The sequence below is a fragment of the Rhineura floridana genome, chromosome 10 (genome assembly GCF_030035675.1).
Source record: "Rhineura floridana isolate rRhiFlo1 chromosome 10, rRhiFlo1.hap2, whole genome shotgun sequence".
NCBI classification, from domain to species: domain Eukaryota; kingdom Metazoa; phylum Chordata; class Lepidosauria; order Squamata; family Rhineuridae; genus Rhineura; species Rhineura floridana.
In genome coordinates, this window is record NC_084489.1 from 59,640,470 (window position 1) to 59,662,228 (window position 21,759).

At 44.0% G+C, this 21,759-nt stretch overlaps 1 protein-coding gene across 9 annotated transcripts in view; it reads right to left on the reverse strand.

Moving 5' to 3' along the window:
• NSUN6 (NOP2/Sun RNA methyltransferase 6) overlaps window positions 1-21,759 on the reverse strand; it is a 42,547-nt gene that overhangs the window by 896 nt on the left and 19,892 nt on the right. For all 9 annotated transcript variants that reach the window (XM_061586351.1, XM_061586352.1, XM_061586353.1 and 6 more), the window contains 4 exons: window positions 21,045-21,164; window positions 13,394-13,538; window positions 5,791-5,939; window positions 3,431-3,556 (listed from right to left, as the gene is read on the reverse strand). In XM_061586351.1, the coding sequence (XP_061442335.1) occupies window positions 3,431-3,556; window positions 5,791-5,939; window positions 13,394-13,538; window positions 21,045-21,164 (540 nt within the window). The remainder of the gene's footprint in view (window positions 1-3,430; window positions 3,557-5,790; window positions 5,940-13,393; window positions 13,539-21,044; window positions 21,165-21,759) is intronic.

Sequence of the window (21,759 nt, forward strand, 5' to 3'; positions counted from 1 at the left end):
AAAAAGAAAACAACTTGTCACTTACACTACTGAAATTTACACTAGCAAACAACACTTTTTTAGTAGACAGCATATGCAATTTATTTATATTTAATTTGATTGGATTGCCATGTTGTGTCAGCAAACCAGCGATGGAAGACTAACCATAGACGCTCAGGTGTTAGAGCACTGAAGAAGGGAGATGACTGTATTATTTTGCTATCTAAAAGGGGTGGGCTTTCCCAGCACCCAGAGGGCAAGTAAATCCCTATTCTAGCTGACAAGAAAATATTAAGACTCAAGCTGCAATCTTACCTATACTTACATGGGAGTAAGTCTCACTGAATTCAGTGGGTCTTATTTCTGAATAAACATGTACAGGATCGCCTTTGTAAGAGTGGGTGGAGCTGCTTCTCTATTTGATAGTGGGGCAGAGCCACTGCTCCATATTCTTGTCACCCCAAAAAGCCTGGAGAGTGGCTAGGAACAGTCAGAGATTGAATTGGACTTGCTATAATTGGGCTGGTCAGCAGCAGGTTCTGTTCTGGATTCCCAGGGCTTTGGGTAGAGTGAAACATCCGGCACCCTCTCCTTCCTTCATTTGTGGTAACAGGAGCTATTCTGTTTCTACCTCTTATGAGGTTGAGCAGAGTTGGGAAATATTTAAAGTTCTTAAGCACTACTCCCAAATTGCTGGAAACTAACAAGATGTTTTTAGAAGCTATCCATGTGAACAGAGAAAAAAACAAGATTTAGGACTTCGGGGCTCCAGCATCAGATTCCAGCAGACCAAGCACCTGTGATCTTTCAGCTCTGTAAGAAGTGCTTGTGTCTACCCACTACCCGTGGTCTTGCAAGTCCCTGCAACTGTCCATTGCTGGAAGGGTCCAGGTCATCGGATAATACATAGAGATAATATGTAGCTATCCTTTAGCTTTCTGTTCAAGGAAGAATGCTGCTGCTTCATAAAATACTAGTTGAGATTAATAGTAGAAAAACTGCCAGCCTAGGAAGACCCTTTCTTTTCCTGGCGCTAGCACAGTGAACAAATAAACAAATATAGCTGATTTCTGCATAATTATGCAGATCTGAATTGCAAAATAGGTTTGCAGATCTGGGACCTTGTAAATGGAAGCCCTGATTTATGAATGCTTCCTTTACATATCTTTCCCTCAGAGTAGTAAGACATTTAATGCTATTAAACCAAACAAAGCCTTGTACAAACCAGGTCAGTTCATAAAGTCCCTCTGCTAGTCCCTCCATCTCAGGATGACATTGTACCACTTCAGTAATTTATGCTAAGGAATTTCAAACGTAACATACAACCATAACAGTATTATTAGCATTTTCTGTAGGCATACATTAAGATAAGCATGATTATGAAAATTACACAAACTCGCTATCAAATTAGTCTCAGCCATTTAATTCTGTAAGATTAAACCTAATCCCTTTAGCCATTCTGTCAGTGAAGGTCTGGGTGAAGCAAAGTGTAACTAATTAAACTCCTCAAAGTTGCAATTATCTGAGGCATTCTGCATATAACTTTTCAGAGTTTTGTGTCCTATCTGCAGTGATTTGGTAAACATTGATATGAACACATTCGATACTAACATTTGCATTAGTTAATGACTCCCAAACTGCTGCTAATTCACAAAGCACCAGCACAGCCTGCTGAACCCTATACAGCGAAGGGCAACAGAGTCATGAAAGTTCATCCACACAGATGTTTCCGCAGCCTACTCTCCTTGCAGGATTGGCAGGCTGCTCAGCCTCAAATAAGTCTATGCAGGCATATTGTGTATCCATCTGCTCCTCCCTGTGCACTTTATAGGGGGCAAACAGATGCTCAGTGACAGAAAGAAAAGTTTTAACAGGCCTCTCTTTCAACATGGTATGCAGCTTCTGGCTTCCCTGACAAACTCTACAATCTCATAGGGCTCTGGTTCTGTACACCCACTTCAGCCAATGGAAGACATGTACCTGAGGTGCTATATGCACTATGATCAGAGGAGCTGTCAATTTCTGTTATACTAGTTGAGATTAATAGTAGAAAAACTGCCAGCCTAGGAAGACCCTTTCTTTTCCTGGCGCTAGCACAGTGAACAAATAAACAAATATAGCTGATTTCTGCATAATTAGGCAGATCTGAATTGCAAAATAGGTTTGCAGATTTGGGATTTGGTTCCGGCCCAGTCTATCTGAAGGAACGCCTCCAGTATCACCAAATATGCCGCCAAACAAGATCAGCCTCACAAGACCTTCTCTCGGTCCCACCAGTGAAAACAGCTAGACTGGTGCAGACCAGAGAGAGGGCCTTTTCGATCGTGGCCCCCACCCTCTGGAACTTACTTCCTTTTGACCTTCGTCACACCTCCTCCCTGATGGCTTTTCGCCAAGCTTTAAAGACCTGGCTGTTCAGGCAGGCCTATGGGATTTCTGGGGTGGGTTAGGTTTCTATATTGTATTACTGAAGGATGGTTTATGAATTGCTGTTAATATTGTAATTTGCTATATGCATATGTTTTTATATTGTATTTATATTGTGTACGTCGCCCAGAGTGTCCGCTTAGGCGGACAGATGGGCGACTAATTAAATAAAATTTTATTATTATTATTAAAGGTTGCCAGACTGAGCAAAGGCCAACTTTTAATAGTTGATGGGATCCTAGAAATCATTTTTAGCACAAGAGCACCGAACAGAAATGGAGGCAAGCAATGACTCTTTCATTCCTGAGATGGCATGGAAGGCAAAGGTTTGGGGACAGCTCTCCAATCAAATCTCTGCTTCACTAGCCTGATGAGTTGTAAGGCTCTGGAAAGCTCCTCTGACCTTTCTGTCCCTATGGGGATGTGCATATACACAACCCTTCCTTCCCGCACATGATGAGAAGATGCAAGTTTTCTTAAACTTGCCATCTAATCCAGGCTACAAATTCTTTGGATGACTGGCGACAGTAATCTTGTAAAACCTAGTTTATTGTGCTGGTACATGTGCTCCAATTACAAGAAAAAACCAACTTCACTAAGATAAAGAGTTTCTCATAATTTGAGAGAAAATCTGCTTCCTTGCCCTACCAAGTTCTGCACCTCAGCAATAATTCTGTGAAAGAAATTGCATAGATGAAGTATACTTTGTATACATTTACTTTGCTTCTTAGATCCAGGGATTCAAAGGGTTTAGAATTTATTTATCTATGGACTGTAGTGGCAAAGAGCAAGAATGGAAGCCAAGGAAGACTCGGGGGGGGGACTGGGGATCATAATAGTATCCATGGCAGAGTAAGCAGAGGGGGATGAGCAGACCTACAAGTGGCAGCAATTAAATGGTGATGCTGAGAATGATCCACATAACTGTTTCTTCCCTCTTCTCCACGGAGTTTTTCAACTATCAGCAAGCATGTAATTTAATATGATCATGAGAGAGTTGTGAATTTTAAGAACTTGTTCATACCTGTGATTGAAGCCGGAGGCATGGGAAAGTCTCCAGTGCCCAGACAACTTGCTCCTCATTTTCAGAAAGTGTAATTGTGCAGGTACTGTATACCAGGATGCCCCCTGGCTTCAGCAGCTGTACTGCCTAAAGAAACAATTTCACTTTTAGGAGATCGGCTTTTCTTAAGCGAAATTATTTTTAATGTGTCCATTGCCCAGACAACTTGCTCCTCATTCAGTGCACAGAATGACATAGTCCATAGTCATTTCAGCAGGACTAAGGGCACCTTCACATGATATGGTCACCATATAGAGGTGGTTTGCAGCTGCCTTTGTGCTGTGACCCCTGTGAGTGTCCCAGTGTGGATTGTCCTCCACTGCTTTGCCTCCCCTGTATTCTGCAGCCAAACTCTAGTGGCAGCAGCCTATGGTGGCGTGGAGGCAAGTTATGAAGCAAGGGCCAGTTCATGTGGCCAGTATACATAAACACTAAGAACCTAACAATAACATCTTGTATCTTTGATGTTTTAAACTCTCTAAAGACATGTCTCTAGCAGAATGTGAACAAACATTTCCACAATTGCATCTCCTTTAGGAAAATGAAAAAGCATATACAGGGACTGACCTTCTTTAAACAAACATTTAAAGGGCTCTAGGACAGAACAGAAATTGCCCCCTTCCTTTTGGCTCAGCAGATTCCAATGCACAAGAGAACACAGCTGAATAAATCTTGATTGTTGATGTTCCCAACCTCCATCTGAGCATCAGTGATATTAAAGATGTCTTGGAACAAGGCAAAGAGGGCACCAAGCCATCTTCCCACTAGATCTGCTAACGGTCAATTCAACAGAAATGGATTCTTCTTACATCTGTCAACGTAAGAACTTAATATTTGGACTGGCTTTTGGTAGACAGGGTTACACTTTCAGTGGATTTGAAATTTTAACAATGGTATAATTTTATTTGATTTGGGGGGGGGCTCTTCTATACACATTTATGTAATACCAAGCCCTACAGCCAAATAAATAATTAAGCTAACTGCCAGGAATACCTCTAATTATACTACCAGAAATGTATCTGATTATACTGAAGAAATGATCTGGTATAGCACAGTAGGGAGGAGAGCCTGACTGAGAGTCCAGAGTCTGTGAGTTGAAACCCTCGCTTTTGTCTCCTGGGTGTCAAGGGCCAGCTAAAGATCACCCCCACAGTGAGTGGCTTAGGGGTTACGTGCCCTGCCACCTGTGTAGCCGTGGGCAAGCTGCATACAAGGAGCCCAGTTGCTCCACTGCTGGCAGTTGCAGACAAGGAAGGGGCTGGCTTGTGCAGCTGTGGCAAGCTGAGCAGGCCATAGCCAGCTGGGGAGGACTAGCCTCAGAGAGAGGCAATAGTAACCCCCCTCTGAATACCGCTTACCATGAAAAAACTATTCATAGGGTAGCCATAAGTCGGGATTGACTTGAAGGCAGTCCATTTTCATTTCATACTGAAGAAATTATATGCCACCTTCTATTTTAAAATGATAGAGGGTAGGAGAACACAGTCTCATATCAACTGGATCTTAACCACTGGAGATGAGTGCCTGTACTAATTTTAACATGATTTATTTTTGTTTGAAGTATGCTGCCTTCCAGCTTTAAAAAAGCTAACTAGCCTTTCTGCATGGTTTGCCTCCACACTGCTATAAGCTGATGCCAGGATAACAAAAATGTGTAGATTTTTTTAGACAGGAAGCTAGATTTAGCCTAGTTACACCTCTACCCTGATGTTGCTATTAGCTAGAGGGCAATGAATCTCAACCCAACCTCAACCAGCCAAACCTTTGCATATGCCATCATCTGGTTGTGCTGGAGAAAGGATGGCCAAAGTGCCAACATCTGCAACATAAGCAACTGTGTGCACATCCCTTCCCTCCCTTGCATAGATAAGACAAGGATGGGAGCCAATATGTCAATGCCTGAAATTTTTGCAGGGTGATTAGTTGTAGCTTGCAGACGTGGGTATCGACAGCAATTTATCATAGTACTCTATAAAGCTGTGAATCTCTCCCATCCCCCACCTCCAAGGAATTCCAGTTTACTGGTCAGATGTGATTCCAACCTCAAAAGAAACTTGATGAAGGGAAGCCTGGATTGTAGACTAAGATTACCCATAGATGGATGTTTTTATTTTAATCCAGTACATCAAAACAAGACAAAGCAGAGAAAGCTTTGGAGGTGCCTTGAATGAGGAGACAGTAATGCATGTATGAATTCTCTACTTAGCACTACATAAGAGCAACAATTTAATGTGATGAAGCAAGCAGGTTGCTCATCATCTTCCAAACGTAAGTCTACATATCTGCAATCTTATTTAGCAGTTTTTATCACAAATACGTACCACTCTAAAGAGCTTGCGTTGCAAGGGCTGATAAGAAGTCACTTCCTTTAAAGACCAGGAATATGCCATATTTGGTCTCTGCCCCATGCCACTACAAGGAGCATCGAGAAGTATTCTATCAAATGATTCTGGTAAAAATGGAGGTCCTTCTGCAAAGAGGCAGGTCACCATTTCAAAAATCAAAGCTAATTTATGTTGCATATTTAACTTTGCTATTGTTTAGAAATGTCACAATACAAAACAAAAGCAAACAAAAAGTCACAAAACAATTTATTTAAATAGCGTGTCAGTTTAACATAGCTAAATTGGTATGGCAATGTAATCATGTTGGCCGTGGTTTTGGGCAGAGCAATCCAACTTGTTGGAGGCCGGCAGGAGCAAAGCCAGTGGAGGTGGAGCTGGCAGAAGTAGCTGCCACATCCAGCTGCTACTTGGAGGAGGGGAGGACGCTGGCTGCACCAGCAGGGTGCAATGGAAGGAAAGAAAATGGACCATTGGTCTCACCTGAAGGGTGATTTTCATAGGAGGTAGGCCATCAAAGCGGGTAGTGACTCCACCTATCGTCCGAAGGCAAGAATGTTTCTGAAGTCAAGACTAGGGGCGTCAGGCCCCTCCCACTCTCCAGTTCATTCGCAGCGAGTCCAAAGAGAGATATCTAAAAATGCAGGGGGAAAAGGCCAACGGGCCTACCAGCAAGAACATAACACAATAGCAACATTCATAATAATATGATTCTAACATGACCGTAATAGGAGTCTTGACTTCACTAATAAATGTAATAAAATAGTGTAACATAACAGGGGATATCAAAAAACAATCTCCAAGACTATCTAGGCATCCAGGTTTCCTCCAACTGGGAGGGTCATGATGGCCTACCTCCTATGAAAATCACCCTTCAGGTGAGACCAATGGTCCATTTTCCATAGGAGGTAGGCCATCAAAGCCGGATGTACCAAAGCAGCCCATAACAGGGAGGGACCACCCACATGCTAATCGTCATTAAGAACCTGTTGCAACACTCGTCTGCCAAAAGAGGCATCAGCAGAGGCATAACGATCTATTTTATAATGCCTGATAAACAAGTGAGGGGTAGACCAAACAGCAGCCCTGCAGATATCACCAACAGGAGCGTTGGTAGCAAAAGCAGCCGTAGTGGCCGCTGACCTAGTTGAATGAGCCGTTATACTAGCTGGAACTGGAAGTTTAAGGGACTCATATGGTAAGGTAATACATGCCCTTAGCCAGCAAGATAAGGTAGAATTGGCTACTTTATGCCCCATAGACCTTGGATGAAAGGATACAAACAGAGACTCCGTTCGTCAAATCTCTTGGGTCCTAGACAGGTAGGTCTTGAGAGCCCTCCGAACATCCAACGAATGCCAAGCCTTCTCTAGAGGATGAACAGGAGTCGGGCAAAATGAAGGGAGTACAATGTCCTGATTGCAATGGAAAACTGAGTTGACCTTAGGACGGAAGGATCAGTTTTCAACACAACAGTCCTTGTGAAAAACACAGAGATGGCGAGCAGAAGACAATGCGCCCAGTTCCGAAACTCGTCTGGCAGAAGTGATGGCGACCAGGAACAAAACCTTGAAGGACAGTAGACGTAAAGGCACAGTCCTAATGGGTTCAAACGGAGGGCGTTGTAAAGCTTGTAGGACCTTGGACAGACTCCATGAAGGAAAATGATGGACTACAGCCGGTGAACGTAAAGCAGTGCCTCTGAGGAAGCGTTTAATGAACGGATGTGAGGAAATAGGGGCACCAGTGGAGGAGACTGAAAGAATGGACGACAGAGTGGACACATGTCGACGTAGAGTGTTGGGTCTGAGTCCCATCATAAAACCGCTATGGAGATATTGCAGCACCTGATGCACAGTGGCCTGGGATGGATCACAGTGTTGAGCCTGGCACCACTTAGAGAAAGCCACCCAAGTATGTTGATAAATACGGGTGGTAGATGGCCGTCTTGAGGCTAAGATAATATCAATAACAGCGTCAGACAGTCGAGCCGACCTCAAATGTCCCCATTCAAAAGCCACGCTGTTAGATTGAGCCAAGTGGGATCCTGATGCCATACTGGACCCTGGGATAGAAGATCTGGCCTGACTGGAAGTGTCCAGGTATCTGTCACCGACATTGCAAGAAGATCCGAAAACCGCGGTCGGCGTGGCCAATATGGTGCTATCAGAACCAACTGTGCCCTCTCGCTCCGCGCCTTCCGCAGTGTTTTGGCTAACAGCGGTATGGAAGGGAAGGCGTACAAAAGACCGTCTGGCCACGGTATGGACAGAGCATCCACTGCTTCCGCTGCTGTGTCCAGGTATCTGGCAAAGTACCTGGGAAGCTGGTAATTGTGACTGGAAGCAAACAAGTCGATCGAGAAGACACCGAACCGATGCTGGAGACGCTGGAATATGGTTGGATGAAGTTTCCATTCTCCCGGAATGAGCTGTTGTCTGCTGAGCCAGTCTGCTGTCACATTCCAAATCCCTCTGAGATGCTCTGCTTTTAGGGATTGTAGATGTTGTTCTGCCCAGACAAAGATGAGGGAAGCTAGGTCCTGCAGAGGATGGGACCTGGTGCCCCCCCCGTCTGTTCAAATGTGATTTTACACACGTGTTGTCCGTTCGAATGAGGACATGGTCCAAAGGGAACAGAGACTGAAAATGAAGTAGAGCTAGGTGGACTGCCTTGAGCTCCAGCCAATTGATGTTCTGAGTCTGCTCTGCTGTGGACCAAACTCCCTGAACGTACTGGGAGTTGCAGTGTGCTCCCCAGCCGATGAGACTGGCATCCGTGGTGACAACAGTCCTGCGAGGTTCTCTGAATGGTGTGCCTCTGGAAAGATGTTGGACCCTCGTCCACCAGCAGAATGAAAGGCGCAGTGTGGGGCTCAGAGGAACTGTGCAATGATTGGAGTTGGCAATGTCCTGTTGAAAAGGCAACAAAGCCCACTGAAGGTGGCGAGAGTGGGCTCGCGCCCATGGCACAATGTGGATGGTAGAGATGAACATTCCGAGCACCCTGGCTAGAAGCATGACGTCTGCGGTTGTTTGTTGCATCAAAGACCTCGCGATGTTTGTGATGGCAGTTATGCGATCTGGAGACAGAAACACCATCACCTGCAGGGTGTCCAACATTGCCCCTAGATGTAGTAGGCATTGGGTCGGTTGAAGATGGCTTTTGTCGAAGTTGACAAGCCAGCCGTAGGCCTCTGCCCTGGAAACGTCGGTTCCAGGTTCCCCTGAAAGAATTGGAGTCATAGGATCGGAAGTCGTGGCCTCATCCTCCTGGCCGCGTTCCTCGAAAGGGCTGGTTAGTGCAGAAAGAGGGAAATCACCTGAAAGGTCTATGATCGATGTTCTTGACAGTGGCTAAGACCGGTTTGTGAGCGTCTTTGGGATCAACCAGCACTGCCTTTAGAGCTTCCTCGCTGAAGAGCAAAGATCCAGCGTAAGGAACTCTAGAAAGATGCACTCTGGCTGTAGAGTCAGCTTGCCAGTGGCGAAGCCAGAGGCTCCGTCGAGCGACTATTTGAGCCGTCATGGCTCGTGCCCCCAGTTGAGTGGCATTAGCCACAAACGCCGCTGTCTTGCGCAACTTAATCAATGATCGTCTGAGAGAAACAGGATCAGGGGTAGGGTCCTCTAGCATATCATCCAGCCACATCATTGCTGCCCTGGAGAAGACGGAAGCTGATGCGGAGGCTCGCATGGAGAAGGCAGTGGCCTCATGATTTTTGCGGAGAGCGAAGTCTAATCTTTGCTCAGTAGCATCCTTTAGTTGGGATTCTCCTTCCCTAGGCAAAAGAGATCGCGAAACTAGGCTAGCGATCGGCTTGTCTATGCTGGGAATGGCCAGCTTGGAGGCAAATTCAGGAGCCAGAGAGTAAAGCTTGTCAGCCAGGTTTTTGAAGCGGCGAGTTTGGAATGGATGAGACCATTCTTCGGTGGCCAGTTTAGCGATGGGATCCGGCACCGGGATGTAATGCTCAGTAGGTGCAGGGGATGTGAGAACCCTGGCCCCTTTAATAGCTGGAGCAGCAGCTGTTGGGGGCGCAGCTTGGAGACCAAGGGTGTTAACTACCCTGCGAGCTAGAGGTTGATAGTCTTAGTTGCCTTAGATGGTTGTGGCTTGGCTGTCTGAGACATGTCTGGCTGTTCCGCCATCTTATATTCACTATGGGTGCAGTACACGGCCACAGCGGGGGCAGAATGTAGAGACCCGAACAGGCACAGTACACGACCACAGAGGGGGTAGAATGCACTGGGAGATGGCTAAGTACACAGCCACAGAGGGGGCAGAATGTACGATGGTAACAGCATCTATATAATGCAGACTAGACTTCAGGCTTGGTACACGGCCACAGAGGGGGCAGAATGTACAGTACAGACCACCCTGGAACACGGCCACGGGGGGGGGCAGAATGTACAGTTCAAATAAGTTGTGTTTTGTACAGGGGCAACTGGCTGGGACACGGCCACGAGTGGGGCAGAATGTCCAGTTCAAACAGCTTGCGCAGTATCAGCCGCCTAGTACACGGCCACGAGTGGGGCAGAATGTACAGTTCAAATAGTTTGGTGCACAGCCACAGCCTTGATAGAGCAGTCACAGAAGTACATTAATCCGAAGGTTGCCAGAGCCAACAGCAGGAGACATGTGGTAGAGGAATCCGTTGAACTATGGAATCCTATCTGCAACACACATGTAAGGAGCCCTTGCCAGCTAAACCCCCCTTGGTTAGTACGGAATAGACTGAACAGAAAGGGCGGGAAAATAGGACAGACAAAATGGCGCCCGCAATATGAGCGGGAAGAATATCAATCAAAATAGCGATATGACAAGGGAGTAATGGCGAATAGCTGAGGAACCCAGCTACTACTGAGACAAAGTTGTGAAGCACGGCTCAAACGTCCAGTAGAGGGGCTCCGTCAAGGACGTAGGGAGGTGCGGAAGGCTCCACAGGTAGTGAGGAAGAGTAAGCCCCAGATTGGCTGACCGTTGGTTGTACAGGAAAGCCAGGAAAATCCTCCTCATCCGAGGAAGCAGCAGGAGAATGAAATAGGGTAGTTAACTGTGCATGGTTTGACCCCTCTGGAACTGGAACAGAGACATAGCGGGGCCGCTTGATTGTGCTGTGGCTGGAAAGATGCTTAGTTTTGGCGGCCGCTTTAGCATGCTTATGTTTGACCGCCTTAGTTGGTTTAGGCTTGGTCATCTGGTTTGTCTCTGGCTGTTGTTTCGGCTTGGTTGCCTGAGTTGTCTCTGGCTGTTCTGCCATCATATACTTTAAAGGGTAGCAGTGCACGGCACACGACTGGGGCAGAATGCACAGACCCAAACAGGCTCAGTACACGGCACACGACTGGGGCAGAATGCACTGGCTGATGGCTAAGTACACTGCCACGATGGGGCAGAATGTACACTATGAACAGTCTTAATACACAGATGGGGTGCACGTCCAGATAGCGATGTAATATTTTTACAGCTTTGCAGAGTAACAACGGCTCTAGTACTTGGCCACGGATGGGGCAGAAGGTACAGTCCAAACAGCTTTGTATGATATCAACAGCCTTGTACACGGCCACGGATGGGGCAGAATGTACAGTCCAGACAGGGTTAATATGGTATCAAAACCTTGCACACTAGGTGTCAGATGGTCTGGTGCACAGTCAGTGTAGTATTAATGGCTTCGATGAAGCAGCCACAGGTTCAAAGTCCCTGTAGCAATCACAGTCTTTGTACTGGTTCAGATCGCAGCAGTAATCAAATAGCTGTCAGGGCCAGCAGCAGAAGAAGAGTAAATGGGCAATAGGAGCCTATCTGCCACACACACACACACAAGGGGCACTTCATACAGTGGAAGCTGACAAAAGGTCTGGGCTCTGCTATCCACAGCCCGTGGAAGGGAGACCCCCCCTTTGTAATACTAATAGGCTAGTAGACAGAGCAGGAAAATTTTTGACAGCCAAAATGGCGCCCGCGAAAAAGGGCGGGAAAATTGGCCAATCAGGAAAGGCTTGTGGGGATGAAGAGGCAATGGCGGTCCCCTCAGAGCACTAGCGAACGAAATAACGGCCGCCAAGTTGAAAAAAGGAAAGGCTCCGGAGCCGCGGGTATGGAGGGCTCGATCGCGGCTGTAAAAGCCAGGACAAGGGGTCTGCTACAGAGACGGCCGGCAGAATCCCCAGTAGATTGAAGGCTTAGGAAGCCTGATTAAGCCTCAGTCGCAGCGGCGGGCAACGGGCGCGGCGAGATTTAAAGCTGCCGAAGAGCGAGCCGGGGGAGGGGGGGAGTGACAAAATGAGAAGCCGCAGTTGCAGGTGCTAGGATGAACCGCCGCAACGGAGAAGCCGCGGTCGAACTGGGGAGGCAGCGACCCAAACAGCCAGGAAAAAGGGAGCCGCAAGAGCAGGCTCCTGTGGGGGACGTGAATAAGCGGCGAATCAGCCAGGAGCTGCAGCCGCAAGCTCCCGTTGAGGGAAGAGAGAGCCGCAGCCGCGGTCTCTCTGAGGGCCGTGATACTAAAAACTGAACAGAAAAAGGAAAAAACGGCCCAGGCAAGGGAAAACCTCCCCCAAGGATTCCCCAAGAAAACAAACAGACGACGTAAAAAGCAAGACAGAGGGAAGGGAAGTGTGAAATACACAGCGACACTGAAACCTCCACACCCTGTCAGCCAAAAAACACAAACACAGAAAACACAAACGACTTAGCTAGATTCTAGGCTAGAAAAATCAAACTTGTTCGGTACGAAGGCAAGAATGAACTGGAGAGTGGGAGGGGCCTGACGCCCCTAGTCTTGACTTCAGAAACATTCTTGCCTTCGGACGATAGGTGGAGTCACTACCCGCTTTGATGGCCTACCTCCTATGGAAAATACGTATTTCCTTCCATCACCCCTTTTCCCAGCGTACCAGCTGCCATGACAGATGGCAGGAGGAGAGCGCTGAATTGATATTGTGTAAATCCCCCCAGCCCCTCTTCCTACACACCCCCAGAACGCCCTGTTTGCAGGCCTTTCACCAGCTTCCCTTATGCCAGGCTGGAGGTCTGGAGCCAGCATGAGGGCTTATGCCAAAGTAGCCCAGCTGAGCCAGACTCCAGCTAGCTCAAGCCAGAGGTCCGCCATATCCAACTCACCTCGGCCCAGCATAAATAGCAGATGGTTTGTACCCGAAGTCTATGTAACTGTTGATAAATTGCCATTAAATTTCCTCCGCCTCCCACTTTATTACTGAAAGATCTCAGAGTCACATGCTGTTGCGGTACAATGCATTTTCTTCCAGTCTTTACCGCTGATGTCAAGTGAACACTTGTGTGCTGAGACCCATATATACAATAAACCTGACATACCCCTCACTGGCACTTATGAAAGATGCACCAATTAACAGCCATTTATAAATTATATTGCATTTTTGACGTTCCAGGGATTTGTCGATAAAATGGTAGAGTCAACAATATTAAGAAAGTCGCAGATCCTGAAACATGCTAAAGCAGTAGTAATAGTAACCGCAGGGGCTAAGGATTGCTGTAAAAATCATGGTCCTTATCCACAGGAAACATGGCTATCAAATAGCACCAATAAAAATCATATTACCTTGCCCATCCTCCCTTTTGCCAGTGGCAAGTGCCTTAATACCATCATAACAAAATGTTTTGATACAATTCAACTTCAGTAATGCAGCATTTTGCATTATCTTTTTCACTTTGTCTGCTATCTTGTCCAGGGCTATCACTTCCCCCTGAAAAACATGTTGGAAATTAAAAAAGGTAGAAATGACAAACAACTTATGTACAATTGCTAATAGATTTTTTAGTAAGCAGTCAAATACATACAATTTCAAATAATGGCCATGGTGCTATCTACTAGCACTGTCAATGTGAGGCATATTATTTGATGTGCCCCCAGTTCAAAATGGCTATTTTCCTTTGATGAGTGGCTGACATTGTGGCTCTCAAAACTCTGGGTAGACTTCCTGAAGGAACATGCAGATTCAGACATTATATTTTTACTTGTATAGATTATTTAGTTTGTTATATCCTAGCATGGTTGGACAAAAGCCTGCTGTGTCACTCCCTCTCCAGCCTGGAACTGAGGGGGTCTTGTGAGAAAGGAAGGCCCAACACTTTGAAAAGCTTGAACAAAAAATTTTTTCCTTGATGAAGGGCTGCTTGAAGAGGCTATATACGCATATTTTACAACATTATCAGGGAGTCAGGATGCCTCTCTACAACCCTTTAGCTGTGGATGGGGAAGATGTGGTCCTCCAGATGTTTTTTTGTACTGCCAACCCCACCAGCCCCCACCACCATAGCCAATGGTCAGGGATGATGGGAGTTGTAGTCAAGCAACAACTGGAGGGCCACAGGTTTCCCATTCCTACACTAAAAATGCTCTGCTTGACCAGATAGTTACAATTCAATCCAAACATTGCAAATGCAGATTTCTTTGTATGGTGAAGGCATATTCCATGTGAACTTTGTAATACGTAGCCAGTTTCCAGTCTCTTCCAAATCCTTAAATCTTGTGCAGAAGCCCATTCTGTGGTTGTTTTTAAAATAACAACTTCTCAAGGTATGTTTTAAAACCATACAAACTGCTAACTAAAATGTTTATGGGGTATGCTGATGTGCTAAATTAGCAAAAATGTGTCCATTAAAATACAGCAAATAGATGGAAACCAACATCAACTCACACACAGTGATACCATTAAGCTAACAGTTGTTTCTTGTAAAACTTCATCACTTTAACTCACGAATAATGTATGCTGGCAATTTCTCCATACTGAAAGACTGAACATTTCAGTAAACATAATATGATTATGTCAAGGAAGCTGTCACTTATCACAGATTCCATGGCTCTTATGTATACACATGGTTGGCCACAACAAAGTCTCCCTGCTAATGCACAGATCACAACTAGGAGCACATCATGCTACAGCCTACTCCATCTTCCTAACTTACCTGATATTTTATGTACAAACCCCTTTCAACTGAAATATGATTCAGCTAAATGCATGTTGTGTTACTTCAAACTGCTCCAATTGGTACTTTTGTTTCACATATGCTGTTCTTGCAAGCTCAAATTCTGATAAATTTGCTACCTGCTCTTGCCTTCTGTTCCTTCCCAGCCAAAAGAGAAGCACCTTAGTAGACTACTGGAGCTGAAAGGCATGCAACCTCCTGCCCATCCCCCCAAAAAACACACAAATTTAAAATGTTACAGTGCAACATTCTGCAAAAATTCAACAAATGAACTTCCGTATTTGCTGCTCATTTTCTGAACTTATCCCATACTGAAAGACTGAACACTTCAGTAGACATATGACTATGGTAAGAGGGCTTCTTGGGGCCCCATGAGAGGCTGAAAGTTAGAATGCAAATTTTTTGAAAGGGAGAAAAGCAAACTCTTTGACCACTGCACTAGGGGACAACTATTCCCGCTGAACCATATTTCCTTGTATCTCAACATTTATTTTGTTCCATGGTTTGGTGAACAGGCCCATATAATGAAGGTGTCAGGTTGTAACAATTTTAGAGAAATAGTTGCATTTCAGAATAATACACACTGCAGGGGGACTTCCGGGAAGGGTGGCTTAGCCTGTGCTGCCTCTGAGTCGAGCTCTCATCTCAGAAGAAGCTTTTTCAGTTCTAAAATCAGTCAGAACGTTCTTTTTGACTGGTAAAGATTTTCTCCCGGGCAGGGAGAAACGTAGAGATTAACCACAAAGCCTGTTTTTGTTGGGAGGACTGGATTTCATTAATTTATGAGAGAAAGTTCAGCCAGCAATGCGGACGGACTTCCATCAAGCTCTTTCTGATTAAGCGACACGTTTATCTTTTCTTCAAAGAAAAACGGAACTTAACAGGCAAGCATCCTTCTTTCTATATATTTTTTTTATTTGGTTTAAATTGTTGCAGCAAAAAAGAGATTTGTCAATGAATCAGCTATAAAGAACATCTGGTGAGTTATAACTCTTCTCTTTTACTCACGAAATTAAGGAGGAAAGAAATCGAAAAAAGCTTATCCTTCTTTTTATTGCAAAAAGCTGGCCTGGAGGTGCATTCTAAAGATACTAACGGAAGAGGGATTTCTATTTCGAGGAGGGGAAAAAAAAAATAAATTTGATTTATGAATTTTGGAGTATTATATGTCTGGGACTATTTTTTTTTTGGTCTATTTCATTTTGACGAATCTGCTTGTTCACGACGCCACTAACTGTTTGAAGCTGGGAACTAAATTTGTTTTGTTTTCCTGATAAGAGATAAGGCAGGCTGTACTGTCTACACTGATGTCAGCAAGCCTGGAATATTAACCCAGTTGTGGCTGAAATAATTTTTTGTTTTTGTGGTTCTAAGAATGGCAACCAGGGAAGTGACTGAGACCATGGAAGAAATTATGTTTCAGAAAATAATGAGTGAGATTGAGATAACGAAACAAACCCTGAGACAGGGTAGACAGGAGATGAAAATTGATTTTAGCAAAATGACGCAGGAGTTTAAAGAAATAGGGGATTCTGTGAGAGAGGAGTTTGATGGGATTAGAGATGAGAAAAGAAAAATTAAAGGGAAGATACAAGCCCTGGAGACTGGAACAAATATGGAATTGGAAAAAGATCTGGAGTTTACGGATGTTAGAAATAAAGTTTACTGTTTGGAATTCAACGTTGTCTCCGAAGAAATTAATGAAGATATTAGTGATAAAGTTATCAATGTCTTGGATAATTTTATTGACTGGAATGATGTGATGGGGCTTGACATAGAAAAAATCTATGGAATTAACTACAAATATGTGACAATGGAAAAACTCTTAAGAGATGAGCCAGTGCATTTTGTAAAAAAGAAGAGCAGAGATGTTACTTTACAACAATATTTTAGCAACATATTCAGAATTGATGGCAAGGACATATTTGTGATGGGGGAAATTCCCATCAGACTCTTGTTATATGACTATGGCTATGACAGCAAGATCATCATGGGATACTGATAATGGATGAATGGATACTGAAACCACTGGATTTAACAGGACTATTGAAGATGGAAGATGGAATATTGATAATGGAAGAATGGTTATGGAAATTATTGGACCTAACAGATTTGATGAGATGGATTAATTGATATGTTTATTTGGACTATGGCTATGACAACAAGATTATTATGGGATACTGATAATGGAAGAATGGCTACTGAAATTACTGGACTTAACAGGATTATTGAAGATGGAAGATGGAATTAATATAGATAATGGAAGAATGGCTATTGAAATTATTGGACCTAATAGATTTGAATCAGATGGATTAAGCGACATGTTTATTTGGAGAAAAATTGAAAGATATATCTCTCAAGGAATTGAAACCTCTCTTTGACTTTTTGTGGAAAGAATAAAGTAATGTTTATGAGATTTGATGATTAATTAAGATAACTACTGGAGGAAAGTGATTTTATAATATAATTTTAGAGATAGGATTGTTATATATTGTAGACCTATAACTGATCTGCGACAAATCGGAAGTCAACATTTTATTTTATTGTTTAATTGTTTTTGTTTTGTTTTGTTTTTTGTCTTTGAAAATTTGAATAAAAATTAATGATAAAAAAAAAGAATAATACACACTGCAGGATACTCTCCTCCTTTAAGGCTTTACTATGAAACTGCCTTATAGAGTCGGTTTTGCTGATTTTCAGCTGGTGTGATGGGCTCTCCCTCCCAGGTGGTCTTTAAGCAGAAGATGGACAGTCATCTGCCAGGAATGCTCTAGGTCTGAATTTCTTGCACCAAGCAGGGGATTGGAATAGACAGACTACACAGTCCTCTCCAACTCTCCAATTCTATAATGGGTCAAGGTCCACAAGTGGGTTGCACTGTGACATAAGGTAGACATGGGGAACCGCTGGCCTAATGACCAAATTAGGCCTGGCAGCAGTCCTAACCTGGCCTGCAATGCTGTTTTCCCCAAACCAATCCCATCTGCCCCATATCCAGATGCCAGACGTGAGGCACATAAAGACATTTCTGCAAAGGACCAAATGGGACCTTAAAGTTCACTCCTGGTTGTCCCTTGGCAACTGCGGCTTGCTGGTAGCACCGATCAGCACTGACTGCTAGCCCCTTTGATGTTCTCAGTTTGTTTTGCCAGTCTGCAGGGGAAAAAGTCCATTTTAATCCAAACTGTGCATGCAAATGGACACAGCAGGGCTTGCTCTCAGTGCCTATCAGCTGATCAGCACTGACACTGACCCGCTTTAAAGTTGTCAGCTGATGTCATAACGACCTAAGTGGATTGCACCAGTGGCACCCTCATTTTATTATTTTGTTTAAAATATCTTTAAGAGGTGAAATCAGAGAGAGGAGGAGGAAGACAGATTTATCCTATTAAAAAAATTCTGGTCCTATGTCACAGATTGACTTTAAAGGAGGGTCTGAAAAATACTAGTCCACTCCATTGGTAATGGCTCTCCAAGGTCTCAGGCAGGTATTCCCTGGTACTTGACTTCCTTTGTACTAAAGATTCACCTGGGATCTTCTGCATGCAAAACCAATTGAGTTGTTCTGATGCCATCATTTGCCAATGGGAATGGGATGCTGGGGCAAAAGGTAAGAGTGTTTGAAGATAACGCATCTGTTTTGCATACAGAAGGCCTAAGATGGCTGCCCATTTGCTACCGGGCCAAGTTCAAGGTTCTAGTTTTGGTGTACAAAGCCCTATACAGCTCGGGACCAGGATACCTGAAAGAACGTCTTACCCCTTCTATACCCAGTCGATCACTGCACTCTGCTGGTGAGGGCCTCCTGCAGATACCATCTTATCAGGAGGTTCTTTCTGCACAATACAGGAAATGGACCTTTAGTGTGGAGGCACCTACCCTGTGGAATTCCCTCCCCTTGAATATTAGGGAGGCGCCATCTCTGCTATCTTTTCGGCACCTTTTGAAGACTTTCCTCTTTCAACAAGCCTTTTAGGTTGAGACCTATCCCAGTCTGCATCTGTGTTAGAATTGCTTAATGTTTTTTAATAATGTTTTTAACCCTTTTTTAAAGTTGTTTTTTAAAATGTTTTTAACGCTGTTTTGTTTTAATGTATTTTAAGATCTGTTTTTATGATGTTTTAAAGTGTTTTTAGCGCTTTGTTTGCCGCCCTGGGCTCCTGCTGGGAGGAAGAGCGGGATACAAATTAAATAATAAATAATAAATTAAATAATAATAAATAAGATTCAATCCCTGGTATATCCAGGTAGGGCTGGGTAGAGACCCCACTCTGAACTTCTGCAGAGCCGCTGCCAGTCAACATAACCAATACTGAGCTAGATGGACTAATGTTCTGACTCAATAGAAGGTAGCTTCCTTCCAGCAATAGTAAACCCTGGAGCATCAAAAGAAGAAACGGATTTCTCTTGGAATGTTTAACTTGAAAAAGTAGAGGAGAATATAACTTCTTCACCCTAGTTGTATCAACAGGATGGTATATTCACCAAGATACCTCCCCCATGTCTAGACAAACAGACCTTCTGAAATATGGGGACATTTTAGTTTGATAGGAGTTGACTACACAAAAAGAGGTAATCTTCATCTGGTGGCCGCTAAAGCAAAGTGCTGCACAAGAGTCCCTGGGCAGTGAGGATTACAGTCACGGCCGGATTAAGCTGAGGAGGGCCCCTAGACTGATTCTGAGCCGCCCACCGTCCCGTCCCATCCCATCCCCCCCACTTCACCTACCTTTCTGCTTTTTTGTGGTTGCATGCACTGCGCACGCAGGTTTACCATCAATCAAGATGGTGGCCAAGGTTTCCTAAGGGGCTGAAGCCTCTGCCGCCATCTTGGTTGATGGCAGCAATGCGCACATGTAGCATGCATGCGTGCCATCAACCAAGATGGCGGCAGAGGCTTCAGCCCCTTAGGGAAACCTTGGCTGCCATCTTGATTGATGGCAAACTGCAAAAAACAGTGGAGAAAAAGGTAAGTGAAGTGGGGGGATGGCGGGCGGTTCGGAAGCTCTTGTCCCCCAATCCACGGCTCCTGTCCTGCTTCCACGGATCATGGGCCCCCAAAAGCTCCAGGCCCCTAGGCTTCAGCCTACTAAGCCTAATGGATAATCCAGCCCTGATTACAGTGGCCTCCTCTGTGGGGGCCAACCCCAGCTTCTTAGTCCAGTATCTGCAAAGTATGTTCTAGATTGCAACAAAGTGTCAATCCTGGATATTGAAGAGAGGGTGTCATTTGCTCAGCGTTATGCAGTAAATGATCCTACTGTAAAGGAGCCCAATTTCCTTAGTTTCTTCGGATATGTGTAATTTCCACATAGGGACAACAACAAGCAGCCCTCTTCTCGCCAATGAGGCTAGGCAGGTCTCTTCTAGTCAGAGAAACTAACTGTTCTCCTGAGAAGTTTCTCAATCCTCTCAGCTGTTCTGAGAGCTTATGGCTAAACAGACGCATATACAATTCTTTAAAATGAGATAAATAAAGAAATCCTGAATCCCAAAGTCAAGGTGTGAAAAAGGATAGCCCAACTGGGAGAAGCAAGGAGAAATAACTGGACAAGGGAAAAATGGAAAGAGAGAGAAGGAAAGTGATTGTATGTTCCCCTAGTTAGGAAAGCTGGGTGCCTTAAGGAGTCCCTCTTCATTTCTATCCTAGATCCTACAATGGTGTCCTCCCTTTGCAGCAGAAATTGTCCCTTTAAATTGGATTCTGCCAATTTCAAAAAGGAAAGGCACGAATTGTTGTGTTGCTCAGCTCAATTTAATAGTTCAAAAGTCACAGAATGTAGCGGATCTTAAAGCACTCCTGATTAACCCATTATTCAACCTTATTGAAGATGACAGGCCACAATTGCCATGATGACAGTTCAATTACTTTTATTTGAATTGCATTGTTTTTACAGCATGGAAAGTATTGAAGCTTTAAATGAGTAAAAACAGGCTTCTACTAAAAATAACCCTGATTAATTTTTATCCTGTTCTTTCTTGCAAGACTGTTCTGTTCTGTTTTCTTTATCACATGTCCCCTGAAATGAAATCTATTTGTTCTAAATATGTTGTGATAGGTAACCCAGAAAGATCTATGTTTGCTTCAGCAATTGTGCTGTACTGCAAAATCAGTCAGTAAATCAGCAGCGTGTTCAGATATTAATGGTGTGCTACTTCGAGTTATCTGTGGGTCTCGGCAAACAAGTGAAACAAGCTATGCTAATGAAACACAGGTCTAACTTTCCTCACTGAGACAGAAAATGCTCAGTGACTTCACTTACCTCATCACACATTAATGTTGCAAGATGGGTTGTTTTTCCCCCAGGAGCAGCACACATGTCCAAAACTCTCTGTCCTGGCTGAGGATTTAAAACATAGCTCACAACTGAAGAGGGCAGATTCTAGCACAGGAGGGAAAAAACAACTAGGTTTATTTCAGGGATAACCAACAGAGGAATATCTTACTTAAATCTAATTCTATTATTTGTTTCTTCCACTATGAGACAAAATTGTGTGTGTGTGTGTTCTAATTCTGTAAGCAATTATCACAACATTCACAGTATGGTTGACTACAGTGACTATACACATAAGAAAGAAAAGCCTATTTTGACAGGAAAAGGCATTTCTTAGAAGTCGTTATAATGAACCAGACTGATTGAGGTTGTAATCCTAAACACTTATGAGGGAGTCTTGTTGAATGCAACAGTAAATCTGCATATGACTGTGCTATCATTTAAGTATTTAAAGGACATGAACACTTGGTTATATTTGTTAAGTATTTAAAAACCTTCAATTGCAAAATATAGTGTTCTATTCCAGTATTAGGAAATCTTCTAGCAAACTCGTAAACTTGCACTGTCAAAAGATTACTTTAAAAATACATATTATGTATCACTACATTATATTGTCTAGATAAATGTTAAAAACAGAAAAATGTAAAGGTTTCCGCTTAGTAGCACACAACTCTGCCAACTCTGGTGATCCTGTGCAAAGGGC